General features: G+C 39.0%; 1 protein-coding gene across 3 annotated transcripts in view; it reads left to right on the top strand.

Annotated features, from left to right (window-relative positions):
• The first annotated feature begins 7,160 nt into the window (after positions 1-7,160).
• Positions 7,161-18,799, top strand: part of PTPN2 (protein tyrosine phosphatase non-receptor type 2) — a 94,734-nt gene continuing 83,095 nt past the window's right edge. For 2 of the 3 annotated variants that reach the window (XM_037508879.1, XM_037508878.2), the window contains exon 1: positions 7,161-7,326. In XM_037508879.1, the coding sequence (XP_037364776.1) occupies positions 7,258-7,326 (69 nt within the window). In that variant the 5' untranslated portion in view covers positions 7,161-7,257. The remainder of the gene's footprint in view (positions 7,327-18,799) is intronic. The other variant, XM_054694228.1, reaches the window with a different exon arrangement.

The raw sequence follows: 18,799 nt of genomic DNA, 5'->3' as shown, positions 1-18,799 counted from the left end.
GACTGGGATTTTTAAGGTCCACGTCACAGGGACGCCAGCAGAAGCCAAAAGAGAAGCCGAGAAAGAAGTAGCAGAAGCAGAGAACACCAAGAGCCCAGATAGAGTGAAGACTTGCTGGGGGCTGAGAGGACTGCCAGCCTCCCGGCCCACCAGCACCCTTGCCTGCTGTGTACCGGGTAAATCCCAATAAAAAGACCTGCAAAAAGCCACTAAGGACTCTGACTCCTCCTTTACCCGGTCTGCTGGATCCTAGAAAACCTGCCCTGTGTCCTTTCCTGCCCTTACAGGTATCCACAGCTCAAACAGGATACAGTGAGAATTTTCCAGAGAACAAGCAGCCTCAGAGATCAAGCAGATGTAAGAACTTGTCCTGTCACCCGTGAGAATGGGTCAGCAAAGTATGAGTGGGAGAAAACAAGCCCAATCAGACCTAGGCTCTTTTAGAGCATAAAGAGGCCACCTTATAAGCTGATCAAGCCCAGCACCTCACAACCAACAGATTGAGCATGGAAAGGGAGAGAAACCAAAATAAGAAAACCAAAACTGGTAGGCCCCTCAGCCCCAGGGGAATCTTCACTCCTTTGGGGCTCTCTGGCATTCTCTCTCTCTTGCCTCAGCTTCTCTGGGCAAATATATCAATACTGCAGCCATGGCCCACAGAAATAAACAAGGCAACTAAATATAACAAAGTAATAAAATGCAGGTGACCCCCACCCCCATCACGCATGCAATTCTAATGGCCCTGGGGCAGAAAAACCTGAAAATCATTTACCCTACAGAGATTAACCTCTTCTCAGATGTTTGGTGAGCAAATATTTTTTTCCCATTCTATAGGTTGTTTTTTTGTTTTTGTGATGGCTTCTTTTGAGGAACAAAATCTTTTAAGTTTGATATAGTCCCACGAATTTATTTTTGCCTTGGTTTCCTTTGATGCTGGGGTTGTGTTACCAAATTCATCTTTGTAGTAGATGTCCTGTAGTGTGTGTCCTGTGTTTTCTTTCAAGTGTTTTATGGTTTTGGTCTTTATGTCCAAATCTTCAATCCATTTCTGAGTGAATTTTGATGTATGGTGTTAAATATAGGTCTTTTTTTTGCATGTGGCTACCCATGTTTTCCAGCACCATTTATTAAAAAGGTTGTCTTCTCCAAGGTGTGTTCTTAATTCCTTTGTCCATATTTCTATGGCTTTATCTCTGGGCTTCCATTCTGTTCCATTGGTTAGAGTTTCTATTTTTGTTCTAGTACCATACTGTTTTCATTATTGTTACTGTGTAATATTGTTTGAAGTCAGGAAGTGTGATGCCTTCACTTTACCTTTTTTCTTTCAAGATTGTTTTCACTATTTGGAGCCTTTTGTGGATTCATAAAAATTTGGTTAAGTGTTTGGTTTATTTCCCTAAAAAAAGTCATTAGTATTACATCTGTAAATAGCCTTGGGTAATATGGATATTTTAATGATGTTAACTCTTCCAACCCATGAGCACAGAATATGTTTCCATTTCTTTGTGTCTTATTTCCTTTAACAGAGTCTTATAGTTTTCATTATACAGGTCTTTTACCTCCTTCATTAAGTTTATTCCCAGGTATTTCATTCTTTTTGGTGTGACTGTAAATAGAAGTGTATTCCTTATTTCCATTTCTTCTGATACATTGTTCATATATAGACATGCCACTGATTTTTGCGTGTTGATTTTATATCCTGCCACCTTAATATATTCATTTATTATTTCTAGAAGCTTTTTTTTTGTAGAATCTTTTGGTTTCTCTAAGTATAGTAGTATGGCATCTGCAAATAGTGACAGTTTCACTTCTTTTTCAAGATGGATTCTTTTTATATCTTTTCCTTGCCATGGCTTCAGCTAGAACTTTCAGGACTATGTTGAATAAGAGTGGTGTAGTGGACATCTCTGTCTTGTTCCTGTTCTTAGTTGGAATGCTTTCAGCATTTTACCACTCACTTTTTAGTGAGTCCATTCTCTTAATGGGTGTCTGGACCAAATAAAAGACTGCCAAATGGAGTGCACAAAGGACCAGTATTTATTTCCTTTTGACAAGAAAATGAGACAGCAAAACTAGCATTTCCAAAGAAACTGTGTCTTAGTGGCAAAAGTGAGGTGAAGTTATACACTGGTAGAATGGGAGGGGATCTTCAGGAATGTCTTTGTTCCTGGTATTGGAGTGCTCCTTGCAACCAATCCCCTCAATCACTCTTTATCTTCAGCAGAGAGGTCTTCAAGAAACACACCTTTGGTACATGAAAGTTTATCATATACATAATATATCATTATCTCATCTAGATTTTATTTATGGACAAGAAATGACACAAGGTCACCAATGCCTGGTGATCTGGGCCAACCAGTAAAAATCCTTAATTCTCACTAATCCTATGGTCATAGTTGCACAGAAATTTTCTGAGATTTCAGGTGGCTTAGTGTCATTCTAACCTGTTCTGTGCCCACCTTATGTGGTATATGAGATTACTTTGAGGTAGTAAAGATACTAATAGCTTTCATATGCTTGATCTATGCCTACCAAACTTTTCAGCTTTTAGGCTCACAATATTTCCTTATCAATAGCTTTTAACTTGCATGCACATCATCCTACAATTTTTGCTATTAATGACAATACAAAAGATAGAGAAAAGAAATGCAAAGGTCTTCTTGGGGTGGGAAAGGGTCAACCAAGAATATTCGATACAAAATTAAGGATGAGGCCCTTGAAAACCAAGAATGCTCAATGCCAAAAGTCATAATGTCCAAAGAATTATTTAAAATAGAGGGAAAAAAATCTTACCGCTTCCTACTTCTGTGTATCTTATTTAGAAGAGAGACATTTCTTATCACTTCTCACTTAATAGTTCACCACTTCTTACCCAACAGATAGAGATCTAGGAGGCTGCTTCCATACTTTTTTTTTTTTTAATTTTTTTCTGGCTTTTCTTTTTATTAGAATTTGCAGGATTTCCTTCTCACTGGCACTTCATAAGTGAGCAGTGTCCAGCCAATGAAGTCATCCTATTCTCATCATGCAACAATTGGGGAAAGGATGAGACAACCTAGGTAAAAGAAATTATGAGCCCATAGATCCTGTTTGAACAAGAGAACTAAATCGTGGGTTGAGGAGCCCTGCTTAAATTTGGTCCACCACCTTGACCATAGAGTGCCATGCCAGACAGAAAGTATTACATCCTGACTAGATTATCTTACAATTTCTTGATAGGAGAAGGTCAAGTGCCTGCATGAGCAGCTGAAATATAGCCCATCTGCACATGCCCAGGCAGAGCCCAACTCAAAATAAACTATGATACTGTTCTGCCCCACCTTGTGGACCTACTCTTTAAATATCTCTTCCTAAGTCCCTTCCAGTAGCTAGGCTAAATTTTTTCTGGCACTGGTTCCTTCATTCATGAGTCTTCAGTAAAACCTTGCCTGGTTCAGCTACACATAGCAGTCTCTGATGAATTCTATCCTTAGAAGGCAAAGGACCAACTCTTTAGAATCAAAGCCTGTGACAGGGATACATTCCCACTTCCCTTCTAGTGAAAAGTTGACATCTCTAAAGCCATCTAAAAATGGAGTTGATCAGACATTACTGAAAAATTGCATTACAGGTCTCCTTGAACTGGGTCAAAAGTAGCTATTTTAAGAAAGCATCAACCAAACAAGTGGTAAGTCATGTTGATAGAACTGAAAATTTTGGACTTTTAGCTAAAGGATAGATTCAGTCCTTTCATTCCTTCCAGTGAATTAATAATCAATTATGTATAGCCAAGTGTAGTTGTTTTTTTTTATTTTGTACCTGAGGTAATATTGGGCTACCCCCATAAAGTATTGCCACCACAGTGAGTCCACCACCAACTCAACTGTACTACACCACCACAGACCATTATGTCTCCCTCCCTCCCTGTTTTTCCCCTCCCTCACCTTTCCCCCTTCAGTGTTTCAGTTCTATAGTCAGCTATCAAAGGTTAGTTTTTCAGCTTGTCTTTATCTGACTATTAATTTAGTTGCTTTATATATCATATATTAGTGACTCTATCCAATATCTTTCTCCTACTGACTTATTTTGCTAAGAATAAGTTTGTTAATACTAAACAACTTTTTTAAACCACTTATTTAACCTTCCTCTTTTCTTCCTATAAAAAAACCTGATTTTGTCCTGTGGGGAGAATTTTAGGTTTTCTAACTGAATGTGTTTACACTAAATTACAATTCTTAGATCCCAAATAAATGAGCTTTGCTTTAATTGCCTCCCAAATTTTTAGATGACATTATCAAATTTTGGACTAATAATCAAATAAACATCAGACAGATTGATCAGAGAAAAGAAAGTTTAATAACAGGTGTACCTTCTGTAAACATGGAGAAACCCAGTAAAATTGAGTAAATAACCAATATGGTTTAAACCATCTCTTCAAATAATTTTAGCTAAAGACAAGAGGTATTTTGGAGGTATGCAGTTAAGTTAAGCCATGTGAGGGCTCTAGGAAAGATCCAGCAAATGAGGGTATGGCTGCTATGCAAATTTAAGTTGCTGTCTTCTCTGTTGATAAGATTTAAACAGCCTTCCTGCTAAGAGGGAGATCAGTTGAAGAGATCAGGTCTTGTGAGTACAGTGAGAGATACATCCTACACGAAAAAGATTTTCCTTTATACATTTATCTATTTTAGAATAGTGTGACCTCCACCCAGCTTTCAGAGCCCGTCTTATGAAATAATCTTTATGCCAAAGAGATATTTTGGTGGTATAGATTTTGTTGACCTCCAGGCTCAACTTTGAATCCAGGATGGGCAAGTGAGAATTCATAGTCAAAGGGTCAGTCAATGGAAAATTAGAAAGTATTAGAAAATAAACTGAATAAATTTAAATTTTTTTGTTTATTAAACAAGACTTTTATAGAGCAGGCACAAGGAAGTTATATTAGGCAAAAAAAAAGTGGGTAGATTATTTCAAGAATGGGGTCCTTTGGATTACCGCATGGGTCTATCAGGTAAATTACTCATTTAAGGTTCCATTTGTGGGTAAGCTGAAAATATAATTAAGTCTTGGTTTGTTGGCACAGGGCTTGGTATAAGTGTCTCCAGTGGAGACACGATTTTTCTTCAGGGTGATTTTGTTTTTTTCTTTTTAAAATAATTTTTTATTTTTTACATAATTGTTCATTTTTAAACAATATTTGCCTCCTCCCGCCCCTTCAGGTGTAGTCCCCATAGAATTTCCTTCACCAATGCACCTGTGCACCATCACCTCAGTCCCCTGTGTTCCTCCCTCCCTTCCTCTGATCCCTCTCCCTCCTCCTCCCCTGCAGGATGTCTCTGATTTTTAATTGTTTTTGCTTTGTTGTGTTTTGTATTGTGATTATTATTTTACACTGATGTCTAATTTGGTTCCCCTATATTCCTGCTACAAGTGAAACCATCCATTTTTCTTTTTCCTTCTGACTTACTTCACTGAGCATAATGCCTTCTAGCTCCATCCACATTGCTGCAAATGGCATGAGTTTATCTTTTTTGATTGCTGAATGATATTCCATTGTGTATATGTACCACATCTTGATCCAGTCATCTATTTTTAGGCATTTGGGTTGTTTCCAGGTTTTACCTATTTTAAATAATGCTGCAATATTCATAGGGTACAGGTATTCTTTTGAATCAATGTTTTTGTGTCCTTTGGGTAGATCCCTAGGAGTGGAATTGCCGGGTCATATGGTAGCTCCATTTGTAGTAGACTGAGCTTTCCATAGTGGTTGGACCACTTTGCACTCCCACCAGCAGTGTAGAAGAGTTCCTTTTTCATCAGGGTCTTTCTGCACTTGATCTTAGCCAAAAGGCTGAGAAGGGATCATTGGAGATTCTGAATAGCCTGACCTAGTAGAATTCTTGCTGAAGGTAGGTCAGGGTGATCAGACATCACCTGAGGAAGGAGGAACCTGATTAAATATCAAGGGAGACAGATATGGAGAATGGCCAAAATGATTTAGTAGGAATCTTGCTAAAACTGTACAGTGTGAATCAGGAAGTCCAAAAGTTGGGATCTAATTGAAAGAGACCTCAGATGAACCTCAGATGAAGTGTGGTCAAGGAGAAAATCTTTGTCATTTCATTTCGATTAAAATTTAAAAATCAATATTGGACAACAGAGCTAAAATTTTCTAACTCTTCATGTTTGCTTTGAAGAATACCTGGTATGCACAATTATGGTATACGAACAAGGAATCGTCTTAACCTGAAGCCAGATGATTTCCATAAGCAGCACATTTGTTTGGTAAAAGATAATTTGTTCTTTTTTTAAAGGCAACACTAATTTTTAAGCTTTGTAACTTAAAAAGAGGCATTCTCCCAAACTTTGGGAGAGGCTGCTTCTCCTATTGCTCTAGTGATTTATTTGGTACAAATAACCCATCCATCTTCGCTAGCTGTTGTCAGGGTTGGTCTATATTTTACGAAGGTTGAGAAATTTGTTTCAAAGTTGGACACACCCTATTATGGCGCAGCGGTTGAGCGCCAGGTTGCGAAGCTGCCCGCAGCCTCTGCAGCGCGGGTTCGATCCCCGGCTGTTCCCGGGCCACCGGAGGAGGGTCCCACATGGCGCGCGACCTCTCCTGCCGCCCGCTGCTCCCCTCAACAGTGTACTTCGGTCCTTCTGCCTGCTCTGCTCCCCACTCTGGCTCTGGTGAATTCTCTCCCCCTCCCACGCTTCTGACTGTACTCAGTGCTTGGATAAATAAATAAATAAAAATAAATCTTTAAAAAAAAAAAACTAAAAAAACCTGCCTAAAAAAAAAAAGAACTGTCTAAAAAAAAAAATAAAACCAAGGAGAAAAAGAAACGAGGTAATTAGGAGGTGGTTTCTCTTATTTTTCAGGGGACCATCTCGGCCAGCTCTACTTCAGCAAAGTGGTATTCCTCCCTCTGGCCAGGTCCCCGCGTGCCCAGGGGCAGCCCACTTATGGGCCAGACTCCAACCAACTGAGCTTCTCCGTGGCCCTCTTAGCCCCGCCCCCTCTGCACCTGGGCGCCCTCCGGACCACGCCTCCCCAGAGCGCCCCGCCCACAGAGCTTCTCCGCCCAGCGCCGAGTCGGCGCGCTGACGTCGGACGCTCCAGGTACTTTCCCCAGAGCTGGCCAGAACGCCGTGGGGGCGGGGCGGAGCGCGGAGCGCGCATGCGCCGCAGCGCCAGCGCGCTCCCCGGATCGTGCGGGGCCCGAGCCTCTCCGCCGGCGCAGACTCCGCTCGCGCCAGCTGGCTCCCGTCGCCATGTCTGCCCCCGTCGAGCGGGAGTTCGAGGAGCTGGATACTCAGAACCGCTGGCACCAGCTGTACTTGGTGAGTCGCGGGTTCACACGTTGACTACCGTCCTCCCCCGAGGAGCCAGGCTGGCGCTCGCCTTCGCCGGCTCCCTCCCGCCTCCCCCGCCTCCCTCTCGGGCGGAAGTGGCGGCGCGAGGGCCGCGCCTGCGCCGACCGCGTCTCTCGCCCCTTCCAAAAAACCCTCAGAAGTGGGTGCTGGTCGCGGGCGCAGGCGCAGAGCCCGGCTGGGGGCGGCGCCCCGCGGCCGGCGCGGACTGGGCTTCGGGTCCCAGTGGGGGGTCTGGCGGGGAGTAGGGCGGGGACCGGTGACTCCGGCGGGGACCCCGGGGGCGAAGGGTGGGGGCGAGGAGGCCGCGGGCTCTGCTCCCGCGCCGGCCCCCGGACACCCTGGTGTGGCTGGCGGTGTGTTCTGTGACCCAGCGGGCTGGGGGCGGCCGGGCCTGTTTCCGAGCGTCGCCCCGGGTTGTCTGCGGTGGAAGGTCCTGGGGCTTCTCGGAATGGCCGGGCCGAAACCGTGGCGGCGGCCAGAGCGCCCGCGGGGCCGCAGTCTGCGACTCAGAGTCTCGGTGTGTGGGTTTTCTCCACAAAGAGCTCGCAGGAACAAGGGCATAGTCTGGTGTAGTAGTTAAAAGGAACGGTAAGGGCAATCTTTAATTTTCTTTAGTGAGGTGTACTTTAAATAGACTCCTCAGATTTTAAGTGTGCAGTTAAGACACACAAATGGATACACCTGTGCGAAATTCCAGCCCCGTCCGCCACTCCAGGGACTCTTGCCCATCCCCAGAGGCCACTACTTTCCTATTTTATTTTAAGCACCAAAGAATAATCTTGCCTTCATATGAAAGGATTCTTGTGCTCCACCCCACAGGCTACTACTTTTCTAATTTTTTAAATCACCATGGAATAATCTTGCCTTCATATAAAAGGAACCTTGTAGCTAGCTTCTTTGGATCTACTAGAGAACCTTTTCATTCAAACAGAACTTTATCTTTTGAAAAAAGATATTGCCTGTCCTCTACTAATTAATTATTAGCTTGTTCTTTAGATCGAATTGATGCATAGTGAGCTAAATGCTGCTTTTGCTGTTCGGTTCACTTGGTTCAGAAAAGGGGAAAAAAAGGACTTTCCTGTAAATCTAGATGATCTTGGGTTTTCCCCACTCCATTTAATTAGATGGCAGTTAAAAAATCTTTTCTTTGTCATTATGTTCAGAATATGACGTTTTCTCCTTGAACATACTATGAAGAAGCGTGATAAATACCCTCATTCACGCAAGCACAGAATATGTGAGAATAGGGTACTAACTTTAAGTAATGCTGGTAAGTACTTTTCCGATTATAGAAAATTTTAAATGAAAATTTAGTAGGAATCTGTTTGAGACCTTCAAGCTGTGTCCTCTCCAGTTACATTTATTTTAGCAGAGGCTACTAGCCACATATCAAAGTATAGATTTGAGAAGAGAAAGATGAATACTATACTTGGTTAAGGTTAACATTGACATTTGGTTAAGCAGTTTGATTTTTTGTTGTTAACATTAATATCTTTGAAAATACCATAAAAATTATAATCCCTCTTACCTAGAAGAATACACTGAAAATGTAACATTTTTTTCAGGAAACCCATGGGTCGATGTCTAGTAATTCTTTAGTGAGTATGGTCAATGCTTTTTGCTTTTTTTTTTCCTTAATAGAAGAACAAGAGAATTAATTTAGTTAGTAGAAATCATGTGATATGCAGTGGTGTTAGAGTAAAAGTAGGTCACAACTTGGAAAGTTAGTAGTGGAAAAGAGGTGCAGAAAGTTTAGAATGCTTTCCTTTGATTCTAGAATATCCACTTAGCTATTGTACGGATATGTACTGAACACCATTGGCACACCAGCCCCTGCTCTGAGCTTGGAGACTGAGCAAAGAATGCCACAAACAGAACAAAAAGTTCTGTTCTTGAGAGCTCATATTCTAGAACTTTTTCTCTGAAAGGCCTCATTGCAATTTCATTCATTCATTCATTCATTTATTCAACACCTGGTAAGTGCAAGTGTTAGACTGATGTTGCTCTCAAGGATCCAGCTTGGTGAGGAGTGTTAAGTCAACAAGTAGATGAAGACATAAAAGTAATAAATGCAAAAGTAGTGTCGAGCACGCCTCTGTATTCCTCACAGGCGTGCATCTGGAGTTCTGAAGCTTCCTGAAGGAAGGCGGACCTTTCCTGAGTCTTGAAGAACATGTTGGCTAGGTGAAATGAGGATAAAGGAGGGGAAGAGAGTTAGCGTTCCAAAGAATGAAGAAATGCGTACAAATAGATCAAATGGCATGCCAACAGAACAGCCAACAGTTTTAACCTGATGCGGTGGTGAGGGCCTGAAGACAAGGTTGGAGAGTAAAGCAGAGCGCACAAGGCCCTGGTAGGTTGAACTAAGGAATTTGAAATAGTTGGTAGGGACTCTGCAAGGCATTTTAAGCCTGCAAGAATTATATTCCTATAAACTTGTTAGCAAGTTATTGTACCATTGGGTTGGATGAGGCTAACAAAGCAGAGAGCACAGGGAAGTAGTCTGTTGCAGTAAATCTGAAGGGAATTGATGGCAGTGGCATACTGAATGGAGGCAGTAACAGGGGTAATAGGAGATACAAGTTGAAGTATTAAGGTGATAGAATTATTTGGTTTTCAGATCGTTCAGTTTGAGGTACCTTTAAAACGTTGTAATGGGAATAGTTCAATATACAAATTTGGAGTTCAGGAGTGGTCTGAGTTTTAGGTATAATTTTGGAAATCATAAGCAGTAGGTGGTGGTTAAGGTCCTAGATATGGATGAGATTATTCGGGAAATATAGAGGGTTTGGAAGTTCTCAATGCCAATTACAGACTCTACAGACAGCAACATTTAAGGGCGTAGGTAAAGTGGAACCTGCAAAAAAAGTTTGGAGATAAACCATAGAAGTAGGGAGAAAATCGTTTTGGAGGGAGTTGATAGTCAGCAGAGCTGCATGCTCCAGATGGGACAAATAAGGTCCAAACTGAAAATACTCAATTATTAAAAGAGCAAAATATACCTTAAGGTGAGCAGTTTCAGTAGAGTTCAGAAGTGAGAAGATAAGAGGAAGCATAAATAAGCAAGTGTAAACTGCTCTTTAAAGAAGCCCAACTGGAAGGGACAAGAGTGGGGAAAGGTAGCTAAAGTGAAGCATGGTTTATGTAACTTTACTGCTTAAAATCTGCGGTGATTTCCAGTTGCTTGTAATGTAAAATTCAGATCCTTTCTATGTTGCACAAGACCACGTAACCCGCCTCTCCGTATCATTCTTTTCCATTAGCTTCTATTCCTTGAAATTGTGTGCTCATTCCACACCCCCTAGCCTTTGGACTTTATAAAGGGAGCACTCTTTACCTTCACACAGCTTATTTCTTTTCTTTTTGCATAAATGCCTCTTGCTCATCCCTTAAGTCTCACTTCTTGAAGGAGGTCTTTCCAACCCACTCATGCAGGATATGAATCCCTATTAGCTACTGCTGTGGCCCCACAACTTCTCCTTATAACAGGGCATTGGGTATAATGTAGTATTCGATTTTTCAGGGAACACAATTTGCATTAAGCAAAGTGCATGCATGGGGAAAAGCGTGTTTATGTGTACTTTCTGCTTTGTATATCACAATAGTTAGTGATACTATGTTAATGTGCTTATTTGGTAGTGGTAATTGGACTAGGAAAAGAACAGCTTTACTCCTGAGCAAAAAACTATAACAAAAAGCTGGACTTGAATTTCTTGCAGGAAAAATAAATTTGTTACTTTGAATCTGAAATTCTGGCCCATTACTCCTATTTATCTTTTAAACAGCTACTTTCATTAACATAACTTGATAATAGGTTTCCTAGGAATGTGCTATTGAGTTGGAGCAGAACACTCTACCTCATCAGAGCTGCTTGCAGGCACTATCAAAGCTTTGAACAGAATCAGGCATTTAATAGACACTTGTTATTTGTTGAATGGATTTTTACTAGAGAAGGGTGGCATGATATATTTGTGGGGGAGGGAGGGAAGGAAGCCTTAGAGGAGTTGGAGGCTGAAATAGAAAATATGATTTACTGGAGCCAGAAACCTTGTAAGGCAGGAGCTGATGGGATCAAAAGCACACAAGTAGAAGAATTGGCCTTGAAGGATCACCACAGGCAGAAGTGAGAGTGTTTGAAAAATCTAATTTGTCTGATTGATAGCTAATAACATTAATGCAGTTTGAGGTTAAATACGGGTCTTTTTCATGAATTTTTTTGTGTTTTTTTTGGTGGGGGGTGTGGTTCCTTCAAGTTACTGCTGATTGCTATTTGAATAAGGCTCAGGCATGAGATGATCAAAGGAGTGAAGTTTTATCAGCCTGTAGACCATAAGGAAATGGCAGAAACTAAGTCATAGAATAATGTTTCTGGTGAGCGACCACCACTTTCTAGGCAAACATTTGGTCAAGGGATTGGGAACTTATAACTCTAATAAAGAAAAATGATTCTTGGGCCTCCCTGGTGGCACAAGGGATTAAGACGCAAACTATGAAGCTATCCGCAGTTTCTGCAGCGTGAATTTGATCCCTAGCCAGGGAGCTACCCACATGGTACAGCAGACCTCTCCTGACTCGTCCACTGCTCCCCTCAGTGGTATATTTCAGTCAGTCTGCCTGTTCCTCCACTTTGTTTCTGGTGAATCCTCTCACCCCCCGCACCTCTGGCTTGTACTCCAGTTTTTGTATGCATAAATCTTTTTTTTAAAAAAAGAAAAATGATTCTTTATTAGAAAATCATAGTTCAGATATCAGAGTAAGAGCATTCTTGACTAGCTGATTTACCATTAAAATCAGCTAATTTTTAGAAGCCATTGAAGTAAACACTCTTCTCACACCTGCAGTGGGCAGCTTAAGTAGGGTATATCAAAGCTGTCTTAAAACACTTTACAGTTTACCACACATTCTCCTTTGTGTAATTTAATTTTAGCATTCAGTGCTTTTATATGGTTTTCCATAGGCTCTTGACCTGTACTCAGTGAATTTCCTTGAAAATTCCCTGCTTTCTCACGCTTTGGAGTCTGTGTACATGTTGAATATACTTTGTGCTTCCCGTCTGTCTGGAAACATCTTCAAGAGCAGACTGTAGTCTCCTAAGGCAAAGTTAAATGCTGAAGATTCCTGAGACCTCTAAACTTTCAGAGTATGAATCACATTATTGTAACTTTCTACTTAAAAGTTGCCTCATTTTTCTTCTTTCTCCACTATCCGGGTATAGGATCTGAGACATATTAGAGACTCAATAAGTAGGCACAAAAGAATAATGGTAATCCCTTTAAAGTGTCAGCACCTTGGCTTATTTTACCCTCCTCATTTACAGTTGAGGAAACACCTTTCCAACATGAGATTGTCACTTACGTAAGGTTATGATATCCATGGTGGGAGTTTCATTTTAGTATTCTAATTTACTCTTGTGACCACCTATGTTGTTGCTTGAAATTAAAAGCATAGAGGGAATCCTTGTAAGTTTTGATGGTAAGGAGGGAAGTATTATAATACAGCCATTTTGAGACTGAAAGCTTATAAAACTGCATTTGGGATCCATGAATCAGACTGGGGAGTTGTAAATAAGCTCCCTCAACTATTTACTAAGTTGTGTGTATGTGTATCTGGGCATTTAGTTTCTAGGTAATTTTGATTTTGTTTCTGACACATATTTATATTAATCTCTGTGACTCCTCCCAAAGAAAAGACTGTTGATTTAAGAGAAAGTAGTCTTGAAAGGATGTCCAGTAGAGGATATATAACCAGAAATCACGGAGATTGTGTTTTGCCTTTGACATATGTTTTGTAAGGGCATTAATACTTACACTTGTGGGAATCCAGATAGTTGCATTTGTCCCTTAACCTTTCTAGCTTGCCTCTTTTTCAATTTCTTGATTTTAGAAGAATCTCCAACAGCCCTTTTTGGTTTCTCTCAGGTCATTAGTAACCACAGAATTCCCTGTTTCCAGTTGAGAATTATTATAGCTCTTGCTGACTCCTGCTATTCTGTCTCCCTGCCTGATCTCTTTGTTTTCTTACTCTGCTTGTAAACCAGAGATGTGTCGGATAAGGTCTAGGAAAATTAAAGGTCTAGGAAAATAATAATTAATGTAAATGTGCTCTTCACTTTCTCAAATAAGCATATATATAATTTGTTTCCCTGGAAATTTTTATCTAGCGTCCCTATGATCTGTTCCCTGTCAGCTGCATTGTAGTTCTACTTAGTTCCATTGAAATTGAATTTCTCGTGAACTGTTAGAGACAATATTTATATGAACTGGTAAATTAGAACTTTTGCTTCTAGTCTCCATTACTTCGGAAAATATTCGTTAGCCATTTCATAAGTCAGTTTAACATATAAAATTTAAAAACTACCAACTGGTAATTTAAAAACTAGTAGTTTAAAACCAGTAGGTAGTTTAAAAACTACGGAGGAGGAAATATAGTTTATTAGGCTAATTTTAAAGAATATAAATTTTGACTTAATATTCTGAGTAGGAGACTAAACTTTCATATTCTGAATGTAATATTGTTCTGCCTTGTGGAGCTGTTTTTATAAAATAGCTATTAAAAGCAAAAGTGCTATTTTAATTATACTTAAACTGTGTTTTAAGTACATTTGACTATGTAAATGTCTTAGATATGGTACAGTGGTAGTAATGGTTGAGGAAGTTGAAATCTATGCTTTTTAAAGACGATAGATAGTGAAACATCTGCATTTAACTTCTTCAAAATGTAGTGTGTGATTTCAGGGATTTTATAGGCTCCCTAAAGACTGTTGAGACAGAAGTCCTGGTCAAGAAGCTGATTTAAGATATGTTTAGATACATTTATCTGGATTTCTGCTATCTTTTTTAGTATGATAGTTTCATGTTTTTTGTTTTCTAATGTGCTCTTAATTCCTTTCAAACCCCAGTATGTCTGACTTAATGGTCTTTGTTCTTTCACTTTCATTTGGTTCCTGTCACTGACCAACATAACTTTGTTTCATTCTGCTTTCATTCCTTTGAAGACACTCTCATACTGAATTGTTTTGTTTCTTTCACTAGATTGGAATATTTTTATTCCCTGAAAACTATCATTTTCTCTTTACAATTTAGTGTATAGTGCTTCCCAAGTTATTTAGATAGGCTGGAATTTGTACCACCTTTAGTCAAGGGTATGGCACTCTGGGGTAACCTCAAAAAATTGCAGTTACTCCATGACAGTGGGAACTGCTTCTGTGCTGATTTTTGTTTCAAATCTTAAAATTTTTATTATTTTTTTTAAATTTTTTAAAAAATATTTATTTATACAAGCACTGGGTACAGTTAGAAGCATGGGAGGGCAAGAGAATTCACCAGAGCCAGAGTGGGGAACAGAACAGGCAGATTGAGGAAATACACTGCTGAGGGGAGCAGCGGGCGCGGCGAGAGGTCTGCACGCCATATGGGACCCTCGCTGGTGGCCGGGGATCAAACTGGCACTGCAGAGGGTGCGGGCAGCTTCGCAGCCCAGCGCTCAACCACTGCGCCACCAGAGGAGGCCCTTAAAATTTTTACTTTTATTTACTTAATGTGTTTGTATGCTTTTGCACTTAGCTATCAGCCACATTCATTACAAGATGGATCTTACTAGGAACTGCATTCAGTTAAAAATATTACTACTGTTAAAGTATGTTTTTCCTGTTATTTCTACCTACCATCCACCAGCTATCAAAGATGGTATTCTTAGACACCTCTCCTTTTCCTTCAACATTGACCTATAATTTGGTCACCAGTTACTGTTAACTGCATCCCCAGATCTCTTCAAGTACTACTTCTTCATCTTCATCATGTGCTATGGACTGAATGTGTCCCCCCAACCTCAAATTCATATATAGCGGTGAGGCCTTTTGGGGAATAATTAGGTCATGAGAGTAGAGCCATCACTATTGGTAGTGTCCTTTTAAGAAGAGATAAGAAAGAGATTACTTTATCATGTGTGGCTATAGTAATAAAGTGACCATATGCAAACCTGGAAGAGGATCCTCACTATACAGCACATTTGCCAGCACCTTGATATTGTCCTCTTAAGAGTCCAAAACTGAGAAACAAATGTTCCCCTCCCCCACCATCATCCATTATACCCCGCTTTGATCCTTTTTCTCTACTCCTTCCATCTTAAGAAACCTTGCTGCTTTTATTACTTTTAAGTGTTATATTTTGTCCAATGAGCCACTGTTTAACTGTATACTATTTGTCTTTGTCGTTCTGACTTGCTTTACTATACTTAATCCCATTGAACTCCCTCCATTTTGCTGTAAATGGCAGCTGTCATCTTTCCTTATTGCTGTGGTAGTAATCCACAGTGTGACTGTACCTTCTTGAACCAGCCAGTCTTCTATTGATGAATATCTAGGTTGCCCCCTTGTCCTAGCTATTGTGAATGGTGCTGTAATCAGCACTGTAGAGCATAAAATTTTTTGAGTTGATGGTTTCATGTTCTTTGGATAGATGCCCAAGAGTGGAATTGCTGGGTGTCCATTGGTAGCTCTTTAAGGTATATCCAAATAGCTTTCCAAAAATGGTTGCACCAGCTTTCATTCTCTTTCCCACCAAGGGTTCCTCTTTCTCTAAATCCTCTCCAGCACCTTTCGGTTTTTTAATTTTTGTTCATTTATTTATTTGGATCTCATGGGTGTGACATATCTTACTGTGGTTTTAAGTTGCATCTTTATTAAAAGCGATAATGAACATTTTTTCCACTTATCTGTTGGCTTTCTGGATATCCTTTTAGGTGAATTGTCTGTTCATATCTACTCATTTATTAACTGGGCTGTTTTTTATTATTGGATTGTGTAAGTTTTTCATATAACTTGAATGTTAACCCTTATTGGTTGTGTAATGTGTAAATATTTTCTCCCATTTAATAGGATTTTTTTAATCTACTTATATTTTCTTCCTCTGTATAAAAGCATTTTAATTTAATCCCATTGTTTATTTTTGCTTTTAGTTTCCTTGCCATAGAGGTCAAGTTTCCAAAAGCATCTTATCAATATCATGAGACATAGTGCCAGTGTTTTCTTTTATACGTTGTATTGATGCAGGTCTTATATCTAAGTCCTTAATCTGTTTTGAATTTGGTTTTATGCATGAAGTTAGAGAGTGATCCAACTTCATTCTTTTGCATGTGTCCATCCACTTTTCGCAGCACTATTTGTTAAAGAGATTCTCCTTTCTCATTGTATGATCATGGAATCCTTTGTAATAAATTAAGTATCTATTCATATATAAATTTATTTCTGGAGTTTATCAGTTGTGTTCCATTGAGCTATGTGTCTTTTTTCATTCCAGTACCAAATTATTTAAATTACTGTTGCTTTAGATGTAATTTGAATTCAAGTAACATGATGCCTTCATGTCTCTCTTTTTGTGTCAGGATTATTTTTGTTACCTATATGCTTCCCTATAAATACTTATTTTTTTTTTAATTCTTTGAAGAAATTTGTTGGTGTTTTGATGGCAATTGTGTTAAATTTATGTATTGCTTTAGGTAGAACATTCATTTTGATTATGTTGCTTTTCCCCATTCATGAGCTTGGAATATTTATGCATCTCCTTATGCCATGATCTAAATCCTTGAATAATGTCACATTTTCATTGTATAGGTCCTTCACCTCCTTGTTTAGGTTACTTCTAAGACACTTCATTCATTTTGAAGAGATTATGAATGGAATTATTTACTTAATTTCTTTTTTTTCTTGTTCACTGTATGTAAAAATGCAACAGATTTTTGCATATTGATATTATAACCTAACACTTTCCTGTATTTGTTTATTATTTCTAATAGGTTTTTGGTAGAGCCTTTTCTATATGTAATGTCATCTGCAAGTAGTGGTGGCTGCAGTACCACTTATACTATTTCCAGTTGTGTGATTATTGTAGCCAAAACCTCCAGTACACTGGGCATCCTTGACTTGATCTTAAAGTTTTCAGTTTTTCATCATTGAGTATTTTCTGCCATCTTTTATTATGTGAGTTGTGCCTATGTTTATACATTGTTATTTATGCTGAGGTTGGTTCCTTCCATTCTCATCTTATTTGGAGTTTTGTAATAAATAGGTGCTGAATTTTATCAAGTGCTGTCTCTGCATCTATTGATATTATGATTTTTATCTTTCATTGATATCAGGTAATACATTGATCTACATATATTAAACCATTCTTGCATCCCTGGGAAAATTCCACTTGATCATGTTGTATAATCCTTGAGCTATATTGTTGAATTCAATTTGCTGGTGTTTTGTTGAAAATTTCTGCATCAGTGTTCATCACGGATATTGGTTTGTTATTTTTCTTGTTTTGTCTCTGGTAATGTTGGCATCATAAAATGTATTAGTGAGCATTACCTCTTGTTGGGTTCTTAGAAAAAAATTAAACAAGATGGGCCTAAGTTCTTTATATGTGGGATAGAAATTTTAAAAAGGCCATCTGACCATGGGCTTTTGTTTTGGGGGGTTTTTAAATTGCTGTTTCAATTTCCACGATTGTGATCATTTTATTGAATTGTTTCTTCCTGCTATAATCCTGGTAAACTCAATTGGCCTTCAGATTTGTTCATTTGTTCAAGGTTGTCTAACTTATTGGTGTCTAATTGTAGTAATCGCTTACAATTGTTTGTATTTCTTTGCCATCTATGGTAATGTCTCCCTTTTCATTTCTGCTTTTGTCTTTTGTTTTTCCCTTCACAATTCTGATTGTTTATTAATGTTTTCTCTATTCGTGTAACTAGAAGTTTATTTTGTTTATCAACTCAAAGAACCTACTTAGTTTAATTGATCTTTGTATAGCCTTTTTTTTTTTTTAAATCTCAATTTCATTGAATTTTCCACTCTCTTATATTTCCTTTCTACTAACATTGGGTCATGTTTGTTCCTTTTACTCAAATAACTTTGAGTGCAGCAATAATTTGTTTATTTGGGATTTTTCTGGCTTTTTAATATGGGCCTGTATTGCAATTATTTTCCCTTTCAAGACTACTTTGCTGCACTTCATAGATTCTAGTAGCTTGTATTCTTATTTTCATTAGTCTTAAGGCTATTTAAAATTTGTTTTAATTTTTTTATGCAGTAGCTATTAAGGAACATACTGCTTAATCTCTACATGTTCATAGTTTGTCCTTTGCTTTTAAAATTATATAGTTAATTTTTAGCTTTATAGCCTTGTGGTCAGGGGTACTTGTATGATTTCACTCTGTGGTTTTATTGACAATTGACAGTTGTGTCCCAATACATAGTCTGTTCTTGAAAATGTTCCATGTGCACATGTAAAAAATATGTGTGCGGTGATTTTTAGGTGAAGTGTTCTGTAGATTTCTGTTAAACCGTTTTTGGTTTAGCTCCTTATTTCTGTCTTGGTCAGTCCATAATAGTAAGTGGAGTATTAAAATTCCCTAGTATTTTTGTGTTGTTGTCAATACCATTCTTTGGTTCTGGTAG

The sequence above is a fragment of the Talpa occidentalis genome, unplaced genomic scaffold (assembly GCF_014898055.3).
Source record: "Talpa occidentalis isolate TD23 unplaced genomic scaffold, MPIMG_talOcc4v2.1 talOcc4.13, whole genome shotgun sequence".
Lineage (NCBI taxonomy): Eukaryota > Metazoa > Chordata > Mammalia > Eulipotyphla > Talpidae > Talpa > Talpa occidentalis.
The sequence above is the reverse complement of the archived record's forward strand: the minus strand, read 5'-3'. Positions and strand labels throughout refer to the sequence as shown.